Genomic DNA, 19,037 nt, shown 5'->3' on the forward strand with positions numbered 1-19,037 from the left:
AACGCCTGGAGGGAGGAGCGGCCTGATTGGTCGGTGTCAGCGTGGGTGTCTCGATTTAAAAGCCCCGATGGATGTGGGGTGACGGTAGAGAAAATACTGTAAAGTACAGCGCACTTGACAAGCCTTCTCATCTTAGAGGCGCATCAGTGTAAAAGAGCAAACAGGTGTATGAATCCACCCAGAGCTTGCATTCGTTTAGATTTCATCGGTAGCTGGACCGTCTCACCTTCAGGTCACTGAGATGTATAAGGTGGACATGTTGAAAGCGTTGACCGCAGTCGCTCTGCTGACTGTCGCTTCGGTCTTGGATGCTGCTCCGATGAAGCCTGGAGAACCAGACGCTGTTGAAGAACCAACTGATGGAGGTAAGACGGGTCAAAACCAGCTCACATGCTTTTTTCCCCCAATGCATTCAATGTATACATTTGATTAGTTCATGCATTTTAAGTCAAATTTAAAAGCAGCTTTTTCGAAAAATCATGAGGGTAATGTTCATAATATCTTGGTGCATTCAGCCAAATACAGTCTCCTGGGAAATGAACTCTTGACCTCGGCATTATGCTCTGTGTTTGAGCTTCAGGAGCGCTGATTTATAACCGTGTGGTCCCAACTTTGCAAACACTCACAAATGCAAAAGTCTTAAGGAATTATACATGTTTCAAGAATCAACTTTTTCTCAGATGCATTTTGAGACATAAAAACAGAAGCAAAGGAATCAATAGTTGTCATATAAACATAGTCAGTGTCGATATCAGCTCGGAATATTTGATATTGGGAAAATTTGATGAGAAATCTTTGACTTTTGATTGCACGTACACATCTTCGCACAGTTAGTGCCATTTATTAGATGTCTTCTGAAACTTGCGTGAGAGATTACTAAGGTCTTTTTCTCATAAAAACATCTGAGAGATAAAATACTCTTCTTTTAAATATGTATCAATTTTTCTAGGAGAGACATCTGAGACATTAAGGCAAGACATAGTAAAACTATTGTTATTTATGCACTGGTCAATTCTGAGGTGGTTTTTTTTTTTTTTTTTAGACATATAAGTGTGTATCTTATTGCACTTGATCTAATTTGCATCTGTAGATTTCAATTACAATAAATATCTTTAAAGGCCGTGAGTTTTTCCCTCCAGAAATCTCCACTTCAGCAGCTTTACATAAGGTTTGCTCATATATCACTCACCTGACTTATACTTCTGACCATAACTTTTTATTCCCCAAAACATGAAAAAAAAATATATATATATATATATTGTTTTCTGATTTATTGAGTGATAAAAAGAGATAAATATTTAACTCCCAACAAACTCAAACATGAAAACTGAATCGAATGTCTCTGTTCTGGACGTTTATGCAAATTAGTGCACATTTAATTGGATAATTGTTTATTGCATATTCAACATTTAAGAAAACAGTTCATCAGCTGGGGGACGTATGCTGATGTCTATCAGTGAACATGTCCACCCCGTTCACCTGTGGTGTCTCTTCTCGATGTCTCCGTGGTGTGGATGTTAGTTTCGCTGTCGTCAAGTCTACAGACCCAGAGATGGCGCTGGACCAAGACAATCAGTTCCAGTGGCGCCGGCTCTTGTGGGCCTCTGTTGGTCTTGTGCTGTCCGCACTTCCAGTGTGTGCAAACCTTAAATCTGTCGTTCCACATTCAGGTTCTGGACTCGTCCTCCTGCTAAAATTGGCTCGGGAGTTTCGAGCAGGGTTATGTAAAGCTTGAATTAGGTCATTCGGTCCCGGCGGATCACATTTAGGTTAATGTTCTTACAGAATTCGTTGACCTGGATCTTCACCGTGCAGCGATAAATCTCAAAGTTATTGAATGTACGTGCACAAAAAGTATTCATAAATCAGTAAGTGCATGTATGCACTGATGGGTCATGCTAATTTATTACCACATGCACTTTTTCACCGCAACAATGGTCACGATTACTTTGGATTAAGGGGATAACACCACTCTTATTTTATCTAGAGCTCCTTCCAAGTGTTTTTAATGGAGTGATGGCAAGTTCAGAGTTTGCAAATGTCCAAAATACGCACCTAGGACGTCACCGAAACGGTCGTCCAAGCAACTCCCCGACTTCCCCAAGACTTCGGTCAACATGGATGCAGCTCCACATGTGTTTGTACATGAGTGTGAACAAGCCATTTGTCAGCGTCCACCTCTAAGATCAGAATGATGATGAAGGACGGGTTAGAAAGTTCCCCGGACAAAAAGCATCTATCATCTGTTATGTCGTGTGTGTTTGTCCAAGCCGAGGAAAGAAGGGATGTTTGATGTTCGGAATGTCCCTCTTTTCAAGGTTCTCAGGGTGTTTCAGTGCATTGGCATTTCCCATTGACTTGTTTCTATGGGTATGGGAACAATTCTGTGTCAACAGGACTTATGAGACAAACCCTTTCAGAGAACAGAAGGATGCATCATTCTGGTACCAACCGTAAACTGGGATTTTAGAGACATGCAAACACTTTTCTGTAGCTGAAACTAATTGAGTTGCATTCCACTGAGCAATAAAGCAGTGCAATTCTTATTTTTTATGGAATATTGCAGTATTTATTATTAATCCGTGCACAACATTAGTATTATTATTTTTAACTCATCTGCACTCATAATCTTTAATCAGAGTATCTTCCTCTCCATCTTGCAGCAACATCTCTTTTCTTTTCTGATTACGAGGGCGGAGCAACCTGTCACTCACATGAGATCCACCAATAGCAAACCACCAATCAATTCCCCATGAACAAAATCAAGCCCCGCCCACATTTGTTCTTGTTTGTGAAGCCGTTTCACTCAGATAGGCCTATACATCACAACACACTCTTAAAAATAATGGCATTCCATGAAGAAACTTCAGAACTTAACATAAAAATGTTCTTCGTATGTATGAAGAAAAGTGTATGGAAGAAAAGACTATCGCAACTTCCGCTTCATGCCGACTTTAAAGTGTTTGTATTTCCCCTCCAGATCCAAGGAGAACCGGCGTGGATGAAATAAATCCAGCACGAGCGAAGCTACCGAGGACCCGACCAATGACGACATTTCCCGATGGAGATGGAAAGACTGTAGCAATGAGAGCATTAGACGAAATAATCACAGCGACGAGTAGCCCAGATATCAGAGACAAAACCTTAGACACAGGTGTCAATAATCTGTTAAAGACACTAACACTCCTTTCTGATGGACACGAGGAGATTCAGCCGAGTGATGGATCTCTGAGGACGGACCGCACCACCAGTTCTCCCGATTCCCAGAGGATAACGGAGAAGAACAGGCTGTTCAGGCTGTCCGACAAACAATCCCGGTCTGATCCCGTCACAGATGCTCGAGAGGAGCTGGTGAAGATGTTGAGTGCACTTGAAGAGCTTCACAAGTTAGTGGACAGCACACTGAGCCACCGAATCACCATCATGACCAGAGGTGTGCTTGATTTAATGTTTTAAGAAAATTATTTTATTCAACCAGGATGCATTAAATTGATCAAAAGTGGCAGAATATTTATATTCCAAATAAACGCTGTTCTTTTGAACTTTCTGTTGATCAGATTATCCTAAAAATATGTTTCCACAAAAATATGAAGCTGTTTTCAACATGTTTCTTGAGCATCAAATCATCATATTAGAATGATTTCTGAAGGATCATGTGACACTGAAGACTGGAGTAATGATGCTGAAAATTCAGCTTTGATCACATGATATAAATTACACTTTACTATATATTCACATAGAAAAAATTTATTGTAACTTTTTGTAAAAAAAAAAAAAAAAATGTACAACTATTTATATAGAAAATCTTGGCATTTTTCCCCTTTATTTAAACTTTTACATTTTTAGCCTTGGTTAGCAGAAGAGACTTTTAAAAAAAATGTAACTTTTTGTAAAAAAAAAAAAAAATTATACAACATTTTAACTATTTGTATATAAAATCTTGGCTTTTTTCCCCTTCTTTTTGTGAAGGAAATAGCAATGGGCGAGGTACCGGGAAAAAGAACAAAACGGTACGTTCAGTTCCTAAAACAATCACAAGCATATACACTAAAGTTCAATTTGAGCTTTATGATACAAATAATATTTTATAACCAGCAGGTAGTGACAGATGGACACCTGAAGTCCACCACAGCGACCACTATAGACAGCGGTGGGATTTCACCCAAGGCTAGCACTGACCAGATGGATCCCAAACTCAACGGAAAAGCCTCGAAAAAGTCGAATCCATCAGCTAAGAAACCCAACAAAAGAGGTACGATGCAGACCAGCTGGTTTGGATAACAAAATGTCATGTTACACTCATACATTAACTACTATTTATCTTTCTCCGAACACAGTGTGCTTCTGGAAGTACTGCTCTCAGAACTGAGCGTCACCCTCATTTCACCAACCTTTGAAATGCCAAGCAACAAATCCTGTTCTCAAACATAGATGCTTAAACTCTTCTCAATGGACCATCAATAACATGACTGACCCCTCTGACCCCCTGTGACGTGTGTACCCTTGATTTTGTGCACGAAATCCTGTTAACCTTCGATCTGCAACACCTTCGTTGTTTGTTGCAAGCTCCAATAAAAATGAAAAAGCATGCAAAAATACTGTGATAATAAAGAGAACTTTATTTTTCTACAGATATCTCTCTCGGTGATCATTGCAAAATGACAAATACGACAGTGGACATGTGATGTGCATGGCTGCTTTGTTGAGATTGGCCTCACTGTATTAGTGTTTGCACAAGTTCTCAACGTTAGAGGTCACTGTGAAACTTGGAGACCACCGGCTTCATTGAGTCTTTTCATCTCGTTCTTCGTGCTTGCTTTGTCTGATCAATGCGCCTGACAGATCAACATCTCCACACAACCTTCGAAAATTAAAAACCATGAAGACTTGATGAATTCTGATTCGTTTAATATGAGGCGTCATAAGGCGTTCATGCAAGGCTACAAAGATGCATAAATAGAATGTTTGAACAAAATTCTACGCATTGATAAAAACAATCAAATATAAATGAAGCAGTTTCGGCGTAAGCGTGAAAAGACAAAACAATTACCTACAAATGTCATTCATTTAAAAAAATCCATCAACCTGTGGAATAAAGCCTTGTGTGATGATATATATATAAAAGGAGGGTTTCTTTAACCATACATGGTGATATTGTAAATAATGAACGATTATTATTATTATTATTATTTTAAATATAAAATGTAAATATAAAATGTATGTGTAAATATACTGGCCTGACACGAAGAATCACAAGTAAAAATTCAGAAATAAACAACATATATGCAAAAGATTTAATAAAATAGAGATCCATAGCTTAAAAATGATTATGAGATCAATTTTGGTCAAGGCCATGGTGAACATTATGAATATACCATATCTAGTCTATCTATATCATCCGGGGGAAAAAATGCTCTAACAAATGCTGGGTTGTTTTAACCCAGATATGGACAAACCCAGCCGTTGGGTTACATTTTTAAATTACATTTTTTAGCCCAATGTTTGGGTTTGTCCATATTTGACCCAGATTTGGGTTAAAACAACCCAGCATTTTTTAGAGACAGATAAGATACATATGAAGTTGTTCAGTGTACTAACAGACAGAATGTTTAATCTCTGTGTCTGGTATTATACTATTTTTCTGGTCCTGCCAATGATTTAAGGAGAACTGATGCCATTCTACCGATTTAGGATCAATACACCATAGTATTAATGCAGCTCCACCAGTGAGTGCATTCACACACACACACACACACACACACACACACACACACACACACACACACACACACACACACACACACACACACACACACTATATGACGTTGCTCACAAGAGAACTATGAGTTACCACTACTTGTCTGGTCATCCTGAACTATTTGATCTTTTTGGCGACGTCCAGGTAAGCGAACTCGATCTCCCGGTCGGCAGGGCAGGTGTTCATGAACTCTTCTCTCTGGTAGGCGCTGTTCAGATATCGCAAAACTCCGGTCATCTCAGCAGGAATCTCAAAACCTCTGTATTTCCTGGCAACAATCTACAAACAAGAGTATGCAGGTGATTAAACTGGTTGGCCATATAAAATCCAGCATATGCATTTTAAATTACTGAGTAAAAAATATATAATTGCAGTGTGGTCCAGAAGTTATTTATATATATATGCACAGTCAAACCAAAAATGATTTAGACACCAGATATATTTTTTTATATATTTTTTAGTACACTGTAAAAATGTATATTATCAATAAGTTATGACAATATATGTTTTTACATTGCTTTAACTCATCAAAATAAGTTAAGCAATTTTCAAGTTATACAATATTATTTTTTTTTAAGTCAGTTTTCTGTAATTTAAGTTGATATTACTTAAACATCCAAGTTGATTGTACTTAAAAATGTATGGCAGCAACTTTTTTTTTACAGTGGTGCAGGACATTATAGTTCATTTCTTTAAGTGAGGAGAGCAAAATAAAGTAAACTGTGACATATTATACCCAATAATTCCTCATACAGAGACTACCAGTGACATTTGTGACCAAAAATGATTGGGACACTTTGAGCTGATCATGTTCTGCTGAAGTGTGTTTTGTCTTTAATTGCTAATGCTCTTTTTACACACAGACTGAACACAATGAAGCATTGCTTGGTGATTGGTTGAGCTAAACTGGTATTATTATCTAATTGTGTAGTTAAATTTAACAGCTGACAGATATTCAACATAATTCATGTGTGAGACAGTCTAACAGAAGGACGGACAAAACCAGTCAGATATCAACTGAGTTCATAACTCTGAGTTCTTTATTACCATTCTCTAAACTATAGCGAATAAACTGTGATAACGTGAGAGATGTTGAAGGTGTCTGAATGAATTTTGGTTTGACTTTGTGTGTGTGTGTGTGTGTGTGTGTTAGTTTAGCCATAAAACTCTAGAAGATGCAGACTGATCAGTCCTTTACATGCAATCCTGCAGCCAATGAGATTGCTTGCTCAAAATTTAAATAGTCTGGTTCATTGTTTTCTGTAATCTAGTCCTGAACCCCTCTACCTCCCCCAGCTCCACCTGCCTAAATCTGCTATGGGATTTACTGTATATGTATGTGTATTTATGCATCAGCATCTATTAGCAGTACAGTAGCTCTGCAACTATATACAGTATATATAATATATATTATTCTGCATGTCATTAATAAAGCAAAAGGGGTACACTCTAAATATGACGACATTTCAAATGTATGCATTTATGTACATTTATCAATTCAACTTTTCACTGCAATTAAAATGAGATTAATTAGAATATTTTAAACAAATATTGGGCTTTCAGGAAAGATGGAAAAAAGGGAGGAGTGTGACGAAAAGGAAAGAAGCACCTTCATGATGTGTAGTTTGGGAAGCAGGTTACAGTCGGCCAGCGTGAGGTCCGGTCCGTCCAGGAATCCTCGTGTGGAGGCTTCGGGATCATCCGTGCTGTTGGCGTCAATCTCCTCGGGCAGCGGCGTCTGCAAATACTCATCCAACCTCTTCAGGGACTTCAGAAGAGCTTTCTCCAGACCTGAATACATAAAACTCCAAATAAAACACTATTACGGAGGAAAAGAGTCACAACCAGGACTATCTGTGTACTGAAAGCCATTAAACTCACCCTCATTAGCTTCTTTACGAGGGTTCTTGATGTAGGCAGAAAACTTGGCAAATACATCTATTCCTGCTGTGTTGGATTCTGGATGCTTTGCTGACAACTTTGGGTATCTACAAAAATAAAAATAAAGATAAAATTAGTTTAAGTATCTGAGGCAAGTAAGAAAGAAATGGGAAGTGAACCGATAGAGAAAGTACCGTGGTGGGACCAGTCGTTCCTCGAGGAACTCCTCGATCTTGTTGACGTCCACCAGAACCTCTCCGTTGAAGGTCATGAATGGAGGATTGGTTCCTGGAGCGAGATCCTGTAGATCTGCAGGCTTCCTGTGAGACGCGGATCAACAAACCCGCCCTTCGTCAGCAAGGTTATGGCTAAGTAAATCTAAAACTATTGTTAATTGAAAAAATAAAATAAAATAAGGGTCTAACTTGTAATTAGAAACTGAAATAAAATAAGTTGAGGTACTAAAATCACTTAAACTAAAACCAAATGAAAATAAATTAAAGCTAAATGGAAATGGAAATAATAATGACAAAAGCACATAACAAAATTACTAAACCTTAACCCTTGTAATGCATTATAAAAACTGCATACACCTGTTGCAATTTGGGGTTTGTTTGATCTCGGTAGAACGTTAGCTTATAAAACAGTCATAACTTAATATTTTCCAACTAAAACCACATTGAATCTGACCAGTAACCTCCCATTAATGAGTGAATGTGCAAAGGTTTTGAATGTTACCATGTTTTTACCATGCTACTACTTCTTTAAAATAAAAAAATGGAGAAATTCTTTGAAATGTTGAATGAACTATACAGTAAAAACCAATGCAAGATAATTTTTTTAATCAATATTTATGAGAAATGTTATTTTGAATTATTATATGAAATTCATAAGAACAATGTAATATATAAGAATTAAATTAATTTTTCTCAAGTTACTTCTGTAAAATACAACTTATAGATGTAAGAAAACAAAACAAACAAAAAAACTGCATAATTTCATGCGTAACGCCACAGTTCACAAAGCAAAAGGTGTAACAAGTTTAAATGGTTATATAGGCTATCTACAAATTATATTTAAAAGGGAAAATAAGGGAAAAATTAGTCTTAACACATATCTAAAATTTCTTTTTCATACTAAAAAATATGTTATTTGTTAATATATAAAATACTAAAATAATTTCAAATATTTTAGATTCCAATGGAACTTCCAATCATTATTTGGAAACAAACGGATCTTAATGGGATTAAATAAGATCCCAATGTATAGACAATTCCTATATGATTTAGTTAAATCAGAATAATGTCTTACAGAAGCCTAAAATCCTAAAAAAAAAAAAAAAATCCTTTTGCTGTTCTCCAAGCGCATTTGATCCTGTTGGGAATCATAACTGTCCTAATGGGAAATCTGTGTTGTCTGAATCTGTCTCTGTGAATGTTGTGCTTCACCTCTTGAGGTCCACAGTGGTGACGTTGAAGATGACTCCTTTCAGCCAGAGGATCATGAAGAGTCTCTGAGAGAAGGGACAGTTCCCGAGACTCTCTCCATCACTGCCGGCCTGGGACACACACAACATGCCATCAGTCCTTTAACCACATCAGGAGTGTGGAGTAACAATGGGAAAACTGTCGCTTTGATTTCATTTCCTCTGCGCACTGCAAAAGTTTCCTGACATGTGAAGACATTGCACACAATGGCAAAATGATGATTTCAAGGTAATACGTTTATCTAAGATAACTAACCATGTTTAATATGTTGCAGATTTATGTAGATAATGTGAATTCCAGAAGTGTACAGGTTAATTTGTGAAATATGTTTGTCGTGACACTACAGATGTACGAACTTCAGAATAATACACACTCTAAAACAATGCTAGGTTGTTTTAACCCAACTTTGGGTCAAATTTTGTTATTTGCAATACTATAATGTTCATTTGCACTGCTGACTGTTATTACAGTAACAACTGTTTACATATGCATCTTGCACTACTACCTTGACTGGAATATGCTCAATTTGCACTGCCGACTGTTTATTTACAGTACCGACTGTTTATATATACATTGCAATATCGTACCTTAACTGTAATATGCAATTACTTTCCACTGCACTCACTCGGATAGCTTCTGTCCAAACTTTATTTGCACTACTTTAAATCCATTGTTATACTGCTCATTAGCCTAACTTATACATATATCTATTTGTTAAATTCTGTTTATAGTAATAGCCATCTGTATATTATGCTCACATTCTGTTTATAGTAACAGCCATCTGTATATATATTCATAGTACATATCTATCTGTAAAATTCTGTTTATAGTAACAGCCATCTGTATATTATATTCAGTACATATCTATCTGTAAACATTCTGTTTATAGTAATAGCCATCTGTATATTATTATATTCAGTACATATCTAGCTGTAAACTCTGTTCACAGTAATAGTTATCTGTTTATTATATTCATAGGACAATCTATCTGTAAATTTTTGTTTATAATAGTATTCAACTCTATATTTATTCAGTACATATCCATGTTCTGCACTTATGGAACCACTGTATATCCTGCACTTGCTGCTATTGCACTTCTGGTTAGACCTAAACTGCATTTCGTTGCCTTGTACCTGTACTTGTGTAATGACAATAAAGTTGAATCTAATCTAATCTAATCTAAAAATATGGACAAACCTAACCGTTGGGTTACATTTTTAAATTACATTTTTAACCCAACGTTGGGGTTTGACCCAAAGTTGGGTTAAAACAACCCAGCATTTTTTAGGGTGCAGAATTAAACGGACATATAAAGAACTGCCCAAATTTAAGTTTAAGTGGTTAATTACTCCATTTTAATAAAAATTTCCACAAAAATTTTATAAAAAATAAAAAAAGACATTAAAGGGATAGTTCACCCAAAACTGTTTCGTCATCATTTACTCACCCTCATGTTGTTCCAAACCTATATGAGTTTCTTTCTATTTTAAAGAATTGTTGATAACCAGACAGTTGACGGACCCCATTGACTTCAGTGTTTTTCCTACTGTGGGGTCCGTCAACTCTCTGGTTACCAACATTCTTCAAAATATCTTCTGTGTTCAACAGAACAAAGAAACTCATACAGGTTTGGAGCAACATACGGGTGAATAAGTAATGACAAAAATGTTCATTTTTAGGTGAACCATCCCTTTAAGGGAGCTTTCGTCCTCATTGAGCGCCACAATTAATTACGAAAAAGGGGTAAATAAGCTTAAGCTTAAACTGTTCAGCTGCAGAACAAACAACATCACAAGATGTAGAGTCAATACTAACACTAAAATGAAAATATTGGCGTTTCGCATTCATACGGTGAAATACGATTAATTTCAGCAACTCTGTGACAGTCTGTGATTTTACTAACTACTGTAAGTAACTTTGCAGCTACTTGTCAACTATCAGTCATTAGCGTATTAGTAGACGGCCGGCTTAATATCTTTATTCTGATGCTCCTCAACAGACATTCTATTGACAATAAGAAACTTTGCAACTACATGTCAACTTATTCTACTAACCCAATCCCTAATCTAACAGTCCTAATGAGAGTTAGTTGACATGTAAAGTTACTTATTGTTAGTAGAACGTCCAAAGTGCACTATTGAAATGAAGTATAACTGATTTCACTTGGGTCTCTCATTAATTTTATAATGGAACACAATGAAAAACGATGTAGATATTGTGTCATCCCACAAGAACAAATGTTTTATTTCTTCGAAGGTTTAATGTGAGAACGTCTTACCTTGACAAACAGCTCAATGCTAGGAAATCCCAATTTTTTAGCTGCTACATCAAACCAAGCCATGGTGTAAATGCTTTCACATGTCTCATAATATCGAATGCAGAATGGTTTCTCAAAGCAAATTCTCTGAAGGCATGGAAAAGTCTTTCCAGAATGACTGATTACATTTGGTGTTCTGTGGGTGTTTGGGCTGGAGAAGACGGTCAAACACGCAGGACTCTGAGACACTAAGACGTTTGTTCATTGTTATCAGCGATAGAGACGCCGTTCATGAGACGTGCGTTATGAAAGAGTTTTGCAGAGTTGGGAATCGCTATTATGATTTCCAGTGTACAATCTAACGTTGCACAATAATCTAGAAATAAACTATATACATGTCCATGTTGTATGTGTTCTAAAGGGCCTTGGGGATCGAGTAGAGTTACTACTGTGTCACTGTATTCATGAGTCTGGAGGTTGTGGAATGATTATGTGAGGTCTGGCCACCTGAAGATAAGCTGTGATGAGGGATGGATGAGGACCTGAGGGTACAACAGACCCACATAACGCCAGTAGAGGGCAGTGTGGCTTCTTTAGAGACACTTGAAAACCTGACTTCATAAAATACATTTGAATAGAAGCACACCAGTAACTGCACTGCAATTAAATTATTATAATTAATGTCACATTTTGTGGGCCAATAAACAGCTGCATAGCAACCATCTAGAATACCAAAGGAACTGCATAGCAAACACACCCTAGCAACCATTAATAACACCCTAGCAACCGCATAGCAAATTAACCAGAGCACCATGGAAAGCAATCCAGAATACCCTAGCAACCCCATAGCAACATCGTAAACACCATTCAGAACACCCTAGCAATAATCCAGAATACCCTAGTAACCCCATAGCAACGTTCTATAGCTAAACACCACTCAGAACACCCTAGCAACATTCTAAAAACCATTCAGAATACCCTAACAATCGCATTGCAAAATGCTAAAAACCAGAGAACCCTAGCAACTATCCAGAAACACCCTAGTAACAATCCAGAATGCCCTAGCAACACCATAGCAACGTGCTAAACATCACTCAACATTCTAAAAACCATTCAGAACACTCTAGCAATCACATAGCAAAATGTTAAAAAAACAATCAGAGAACCCTAGAAATTATCCAGAACACCATAGCAACAATCCAGAATACCCTAGCAACCCCATAGCAACGTGCTAATGCTAAACACCACTCAGAACACCCTAACAATCGCATAGCCAAATGCTAAAAAAAACAGAGAACCCTGACAATTATCCAGAACACCCAAGCAACAATCCAGAATACCCTATAGCTACCGCACAGCAAAGTCCTAAATCAGAACACCCTAGCAACCATTAGGAACATCCTGGCAACCACATGCAACACTAGCATCATGACGGTGAGTTTTGCACATGCTGGAATCATATTATGACTGGACGGAGCCACTCCACCCCCCAAACACTCAGTCAGAATCTCAGATCCTTCTCACAGCCGACTCAGACCAATAAACATCTAAATCAGATTAGTGTGTAGAGGAATGCTGGGAGATTAACCCACTACACCTCAGCTTCTCATAGAGGCAACAGGTATTCAAATACAAACACATCTTTCACTGTTCAATATAAGAGCAGCATATCACTCGAACCAACAAAAAAATAAGAATCAGCTGTTTATCACTGAATAACAGGCACAGTATCAGGCATAAATACTGAGCATGTCATCACTTAGATCCTGTTTACCAAAGCAAATCTACGACAACATACAAAAAACTGATGATGAGACACAAAATGATACTTTTGTGATCTGAAATGTACAGAAAGTCTGTGGGAGTTGCACTTTTTACTGTGTTCCACTGCAACCCGCACAAAGGGCGTCTTTGTTACTGTTTGCTCTGCAGAAACATACGGGTGGGATTTAAGGGCATTTTTACCAGGCTTAACGTCCCGCTGCTCAGACTCCTTCATATAACAAGAATTTGGCTGTGCGCTTTGTTCCGAACGTTTCAGACAATTTCACGAATATAATTTTTTTTTTTGTATAAATAAATATAAAATAAAATACTATTACTGTAGTTTTGCTTGGTTACAAAACTGGCTAAACGCTTTGTTCCGAATGTTTCAGACAAGTCCATAGAAAAATAGAATAGAATAGAATAGAATAGAATAGAATAGAATAGAATAGAATAGAATAGTATAGAATAGAATAGAATAGAATAGAATAGAATAGAATAGAATAGAATAGAATGGAATGGAATGGAATGGAATGGAATGGAATGGAATGGAATGGAATAGAATAGAATAGAAAAAATGGGAAAAAAATACTATTGTTGTAGTTTTACCTGGTTACAAAACACTCACTGTATAAATAAATAAATACATACTGTTGCTGTAGTCAATACACATCTATGTTGCACTATAGTCAACACAGCAGATTAGTAAGATTATTGCAAAAGTGATACCTATAGCCAGCTCTTTGCTAATGTGTGTGATATGATACTTTATATGGCACTTTCTATTGAAATGTTCTAGAATCAAGTTGTGTCTATTGTGTAGGATTCATTTTTAGCTCACCGATCAATCCATCAGCTCAACACCCCGCTGAGAATAACTCAATTAACTAAGTGCATTATATCACCAGCAACAACTATTTATAAATCACAATCAGGGTTGGAATTGTGGTTGGAAAGGTCAGGCTACCCCCAAATAAGACTTAGTTCTTGAACATTAAGTCTTATATGACTTACATTTTATTGTACATGGATGTTTATGTCATATGAACCAGTTTACTGTTTTTAAAACCAAATTGTGACCAGTTACCAGTATAAGGTATGTTTTAGACACTTTCATGCTGGTTTTAGCAGTAATACTAGTGGTCAAGTTGGTGTACCTGCTTAATTTGTCGAAGTATCATTGCCTAGGACTGGGAATTACATTGTGGTTTTCTAGAAGCGGGATGACAGCAGACCAACTGACCAGTAGAGCAAAGACACTAATGCAATTAGTGTTGGCGATAGTAACACCATCTGCTGAGCAGAAGGACATGCTGTCATTGTAGGAAACTGTATGCTAGCATGGCTAACAAGACAGCCTAATCATTGTCATTTTTAAAATAAGGCTCAAATCATTATTTCACAAATCAAAATTGAATTTTGACAGGTTATATGCATGTAAAATTCTGCCTTCCATGTAAAATGTACCACAATAATCATACTTCCCAAAAACACAAACATATTTGGTAACTTGGTATTAAAGCTTCTGATAGTTTCCAGATTGCATATTGACTACAGCAGATCATAATATGGTCAAAACGACAACGTTTTTGAGCAGAACCTGAAGATATCATAGTACATTTTGAGGACAAAGAAAACCCACGTGACTCATTTCCCTTCTAAAACTCCAAAATGCAAATGGACATCTTGGCCATTATCTGGCTATAAATAACAATAGAATACCTTCACATAGAGGGAGATCTGCTGGTCAAGAGGATCGCCATCCCGTTGAGCTGGAGTCGCCATTCTCGTCGGCTTTCCCAGTGTTTTTACCTCTTCTTGTTGAACTACGGCAGGTGGGATCCCAGGGAACCCATTCGCCATGGTGACCTCTTGACCTTTGGCCTTGATATTCACCTCCCCTTCGCTGCCCCCGCTCATGGTTCTGATCTGACTGCCGAGGGGCCTCGGTGGCTCTTGGAAAGGGGCATCTGAGCTCTCGTTGGACTTCAACCAGGCAGGTATGGTCACTTTTCGCCCCCCCTGGGCTTTCCTTCTTGGCTCATCTTCAATGACAGCCTTAAGCTCTTCTAGCCACTTCCCCGCCCCCTCTTCTACTGTTGTAGGCACTTCTTCCTTGACTTGTCTTGGCTGTTCCTTTGGAGTGTCACCTCCCTCTACGATCTCCTGTTTGTCATTGCCAAGCTGTTCTTGCTTCTTACCTGCCCCCCCTTCTACAAGTATTGGCATTTCTTCCTTGACTTGCCTTAGCTGTTCCTTTGCAGCGTCACCTCCCTCTACGACGTCCCGTTTGTTATTGCCAAGTTGTTCCTTCTCCTCACATGCCCCCTCTTCCATCGGTATTGGCACTTCTTCGATGACTTGTCTTGGCTGTTCCTTCTCCTTACATGCCCCCTCTTCTATAGGTATTGGCACTTCTTTGTTGAATTGTTTTCGCTGTTCCTTCTCCTTACACGCCCCCCCTTCTACAAGTATTGGCATTTCTTCCTTGACTTGTCTTGGCTGTTCCTTTGCAGCATCACCTCCCTCTACGACCTCGCATTTGTCATTGCCAAGCTGTTCCTTCTCCTTACACGCCCCGTCTTCTATAGGTATTGGCATTTCTTTGTTGACTTGTCTGGGCTGTTTCTTCTCCTTACACGCCCCCTCTTCGATAGGTATTGCCATTTCTTTGTTGACTTGTCTTGGCTGTTCCTTCTCCTTACACGCCCCCTCTTCTATAGGTATTGGCATTTCTTCGTTGACTTGTCTTGGCTGTTCCTTCTCCTTACACGCCCCCTCTTCTATAGGTATTGCCACTTCTTCGTTGACTTGTCTGGGCTGTTTCTTCTCCTTACACGCCCCCTCTTCGATAGGTATTGGCATTTCTTTGTTGACTTGTCTTGGCTGTTCCTTCTCCTTACACGCCCCCTCTTCTATAGGTATTGGCACTTCTTCGTTGACTTGTCTTTGCTGTTCCTTCTCCTTACACACCCACTCTTCTCCAATCTCAGGATCATCAGGTGGCTGTTCTACTTCTGTACAGCTTCCCTCCTCTGCAGAAAACTCCTCCTTCTTGGTAATCTCCACACCTCTTTGAATCCTTTCAATGCCCTCTACCTCTTTATCCGTTTCTTTATCTCCTCTTGTCTCCTCAGGTCCAGTGACAATGGGTGATTGGGTATCCGCCACAATTCTCTCACAGTTCTCTGGATCTGTGTCTCCCACAACTTGTTGCAGCCACTCTAATCTTTCACGTTGTTGCACGATGCTTTCCGCCAACTGATATGAATGCTGGGCCATCTCCTCTATGGTTCCACCAAACAGATCAGTTTGAGGTGGTTGTTCTGTTGCAATCCAGTCAATCGCCATTTCTTCTGCTGCTTTGTTAATGGTGGATGTTTCTTCATCATTATTTTTGACTATGGCATTTTTGTGCATTGGCTCGCCAATTGCTTTGCAGTCCTCAAATAAAGGCACCTCGGTCATAGACTGTTCTTCGTCAGTGTTATCAAATGTTTCTGGTTCTTCCTCTTCCTCAAGACTCTGAAAGTTTTCTTTTGAACCTGCTTCACTGGTAGAAACCATCCATGGCTCTTCATCCACATCGTCTTCATGCTCCTCTTCTTGCAAAACTATTTCATTTTTTACTTTTTGATCATCTCTGTACTTGATTTCTATTTTCTCAAGGAGGCAACAAGTGAGCTGTCTTACCTCAGAGAGGAGCAGCTCCTGTGTCTCCATCTTCCTTGTGCTCAAAGTCAGCACTTGTTGTTCATCGCTTTCCTTTTCATCTTCGTACAGCGTTTCCAACTTGTCGTCTGCTCGATCCATGTCCACTTCTTTGAACGCTCTTGCACGCACTTCAGCTTCGTTTTGAAGTTTCGAAACTTGTGTTTGCGCTGTAATTGAGAGTTCAACTGGTAGCTCAGGCCTTGTTATGGCCACTTTGTCCTCCATCTTTCCATATTTTACCTCTTCGTTTTGCAGAATTGCACTCTCTTGGTGCTCCAGGTCTTCCATAAAATCCTCTTGCTCTGTTTTATGGATGATCACATGTGTTGAAGGCATTACGTTGTCGTCTCCACCATCGTCCATATCCTCATCCACCTCTTCAGCTAGTTCAACCTCGTCTTCCTCCTCCTCCTCTTCCTCCCCAGTCCGCCGATCTTCCATCTCCATGCATGATCCTACAGGACGGTGGATAACAGCTCCGTTAGAAATCTCCATGTTGATACTCATATCACCTTTGGCCTGGGCCATAATTCAAAAGCTAGACGAGTGTTTAGAGTTTGCTATGACTGTGTAGAACTTGTTGTATAGCTAACACACTAAAGCTCTTGTGTCTACCTCTCCAGGCTACGTTCTGTAGCGGTAACTAGGAATTACTCTCTCTCCCCCCTTTTCCTCTGGAGGATTATGGTAAATTTTGGATTCTGATCCCCACATGACTTGCCTGCCCACTCAAATCCGCTCCAATGGGAGCCTGGTCAGCTCAAGATGATCGGTTTAAGGGTAGGGCACTTATTTAAAATGAATTGTAATTCTCCATCCTGTTTGCTATCAAAAAGAAGCAGAATTAAAATTAACTGAAGTATATCTAAAAATATATCAGCAAACATATTGAATCTTAAAAGCATAATTATTTTAAAACCTGTAGTTGCACTTGGGTTAATTTAATATTGATAAAATAAAAGGCCATGTAAGTGTGCTTGGAGAAAATACACTTTAATGACAATGTGCAAAAAGTGCATGTTCTAATAATGTCAAATTAGAAGTTTTGGTAACACTTTATTTCACAGTGACCTTGTTACATATGTTACATGTACTTACCATAGTAATTAAAGTAAAGTATTAGATGCAACTTACCCTCAACCAAATCCTAATCCTACCCTAACTCTATAGTACAATAAGTACATGTTGTTCAATAAAATAACTCATGGCTTAAATATATAATTACACTGTCATAATGGTCTAAAATGATTACATTAAGTGATACAAGGTATTCCTCCTGGTTCTGGAAGCACTGGAATTCAAGTTTGTGGTGATATGTAAATCCATGTTTGTATGTTATTCTTTTCTTTCTGTTTCTTTTACTTTGTGATATGGACCTAAGGGTCTGGAATAAAGAATTAATAAATTAATTAATAATGACACCTTAAAATAAAGTGTAACCAAAGTTTTCCTTTAAAGTCCATTTTAAATCATTACGTTTTAATAATCGTTTGTAATGCTTTTAAAGAACTTTTTACATTGTTATTTACTTGCAAATAACATGCAATTAAGTGTCCAAAAACATTATGTAGTTTGCACTAGAATATATTTAAAGTATAATTTCATTAATATGTACAGTACCTTTAAGAAAGTGGATGGATGGATGAATACATAGATGAAATCTCTCCATATATTAATTTTATACATTAATGAAGTCTGTTATTTATTAAGAAGTTAAGTATTTCTGTTAAAACGTGTAAAAAACACAGCGGAAATATACAATTTTGTTAAAAATAGCAGGGCACCACAGTAATTTAGGTAAGGTGGCACGGTTGATAAATTAAGTTCACACAGGTCCACAGGTGTAGTTCAGCACATTAACTATGAACATGTTCCACTAACCACAAAATAAAACCAGTCACACAACAATGACTGAATTCATTTCCCGCTCATTTTAATCTAAAATAAATATTTTTGTTGTTTTGCATGTAAAGTGTGCTTTTGCAGTCTTTAATATCTTCGTACTAGCAATGACATTCTGACATTTTTAGTGTAATTTGAGTATCAGAATACTGTATTTAAAGCAGTGTGCAATGCATTCAATATCCACAGCTTTGCCATGTGCCTGCATTGCAACAAATCTGACCAAGAGAGGGCACTCAAACACCATTTTACAGTGATAATCTTTGTCATAATC

General features: G+C 38.0%; 2 protein-coding genes across 4 annotated transcripts; one reads left to right on the plus strand and one right to left on the minus strand.

The window, feature by feature from the left end:
- Positions 1-241: 241 nt before the first annotated feature.
- On the plus strand, positions 242-4,369 carry urp2 (urotensin II-related peptide; the record flags this gene model as incomplete). The annotated part of the gene is made up of 5 exons (XM_084402753.1): positions 242-365; positions 2,981-3,433; positions 3,970-4,010; positions 4,099-4,252; positions 4,338-4,369. The coding sequence occupies 5 exons, from the start codon at positions 242-244 to the stop codon at positions 4,367-4,369; spliced, it is 804 nt and encodes a 267-aa protein (XP_084258879.1).
- Positions 4,235-15,212, minus strand: LOC311279095 (chloride intracellular channel protein 4). 3 transcript variants are annotated; one of them, XM_084390363.1, is made up of 7 exons: positions 14,870-15,212; positions 9,088-9,197; positions 7,834-7,959; positions 7,640-7,746; positions 7,368-7,549; positions 5,852-6,037; positions 4,235-4,861 (listed from the first exon to the last, which is right to left on the minus strand). In XM_084390363.1, exons 1-6 carry the CDS (start codon positions 15,065-15,067, stop codon positions 5,876-5,878), a joined length of 885 nt encoding a protein of 294 aa, XP_084246489.1. In that variant the 5' UTR covers positions 15,068-15,212; the 3' UTR covers positions 4,235-4,861; positions 5,852-5,875. The 3 variants fall into 3 exon arrangements, with proteins under 3 accessions (XP_084246489.1, XP_084246488.1, XP_084246490.1); XM_084390362.1 differs by having other exon boundaries at positions 5,834-6,037; XM_084390364.1 differs by lacking the exons at positions 4,235-4,861; positions 14,870-15,212 and adding an exon at positions 11,405-11,509 and having other exon boundaries at positions 4,924-6,037.
- Between the last annotated feature and the right edge of the window lie 3,825 nt (positions 15,213-19,037).

Source organism: Rutilus rutilus (assembly GCF_951802725.1).
Source record: "Rutilus rutilus genome assembly, chromosome: 2".
Lineage (NCBI taxonomy): Eukaryota > Metazoa > Chordata > Actinopteri > Cypriniformes > Leuciscidae > Rutilus > Rutilus rutilus.

Bases quoted from the DNA above. Each gene is read 5' to 3' on its own strand.
- LOC311279095 (XM_084390363.1), bottom strand. From the start codon at position 15,067: ATGAGCGGGGGCAGCGAAGGGGAGGTGAATATCAAGGCCAAAGGTCAA. The intron at 9,198-14,869 runs GTATTCTATTGT...TGTGTGTCCCAG, and splicing joins AGATCTCCCTCTATGTGAAG to GCCGGCAGTGATGGAGAGAG. The intron at 7,960-9,087 runs GTGAAGCACAAC...CGCGTCTCACAG, and splicing joins ACCACTGTGGACCTCAAGAG to GAAGCCTGCAGATCTACAGG.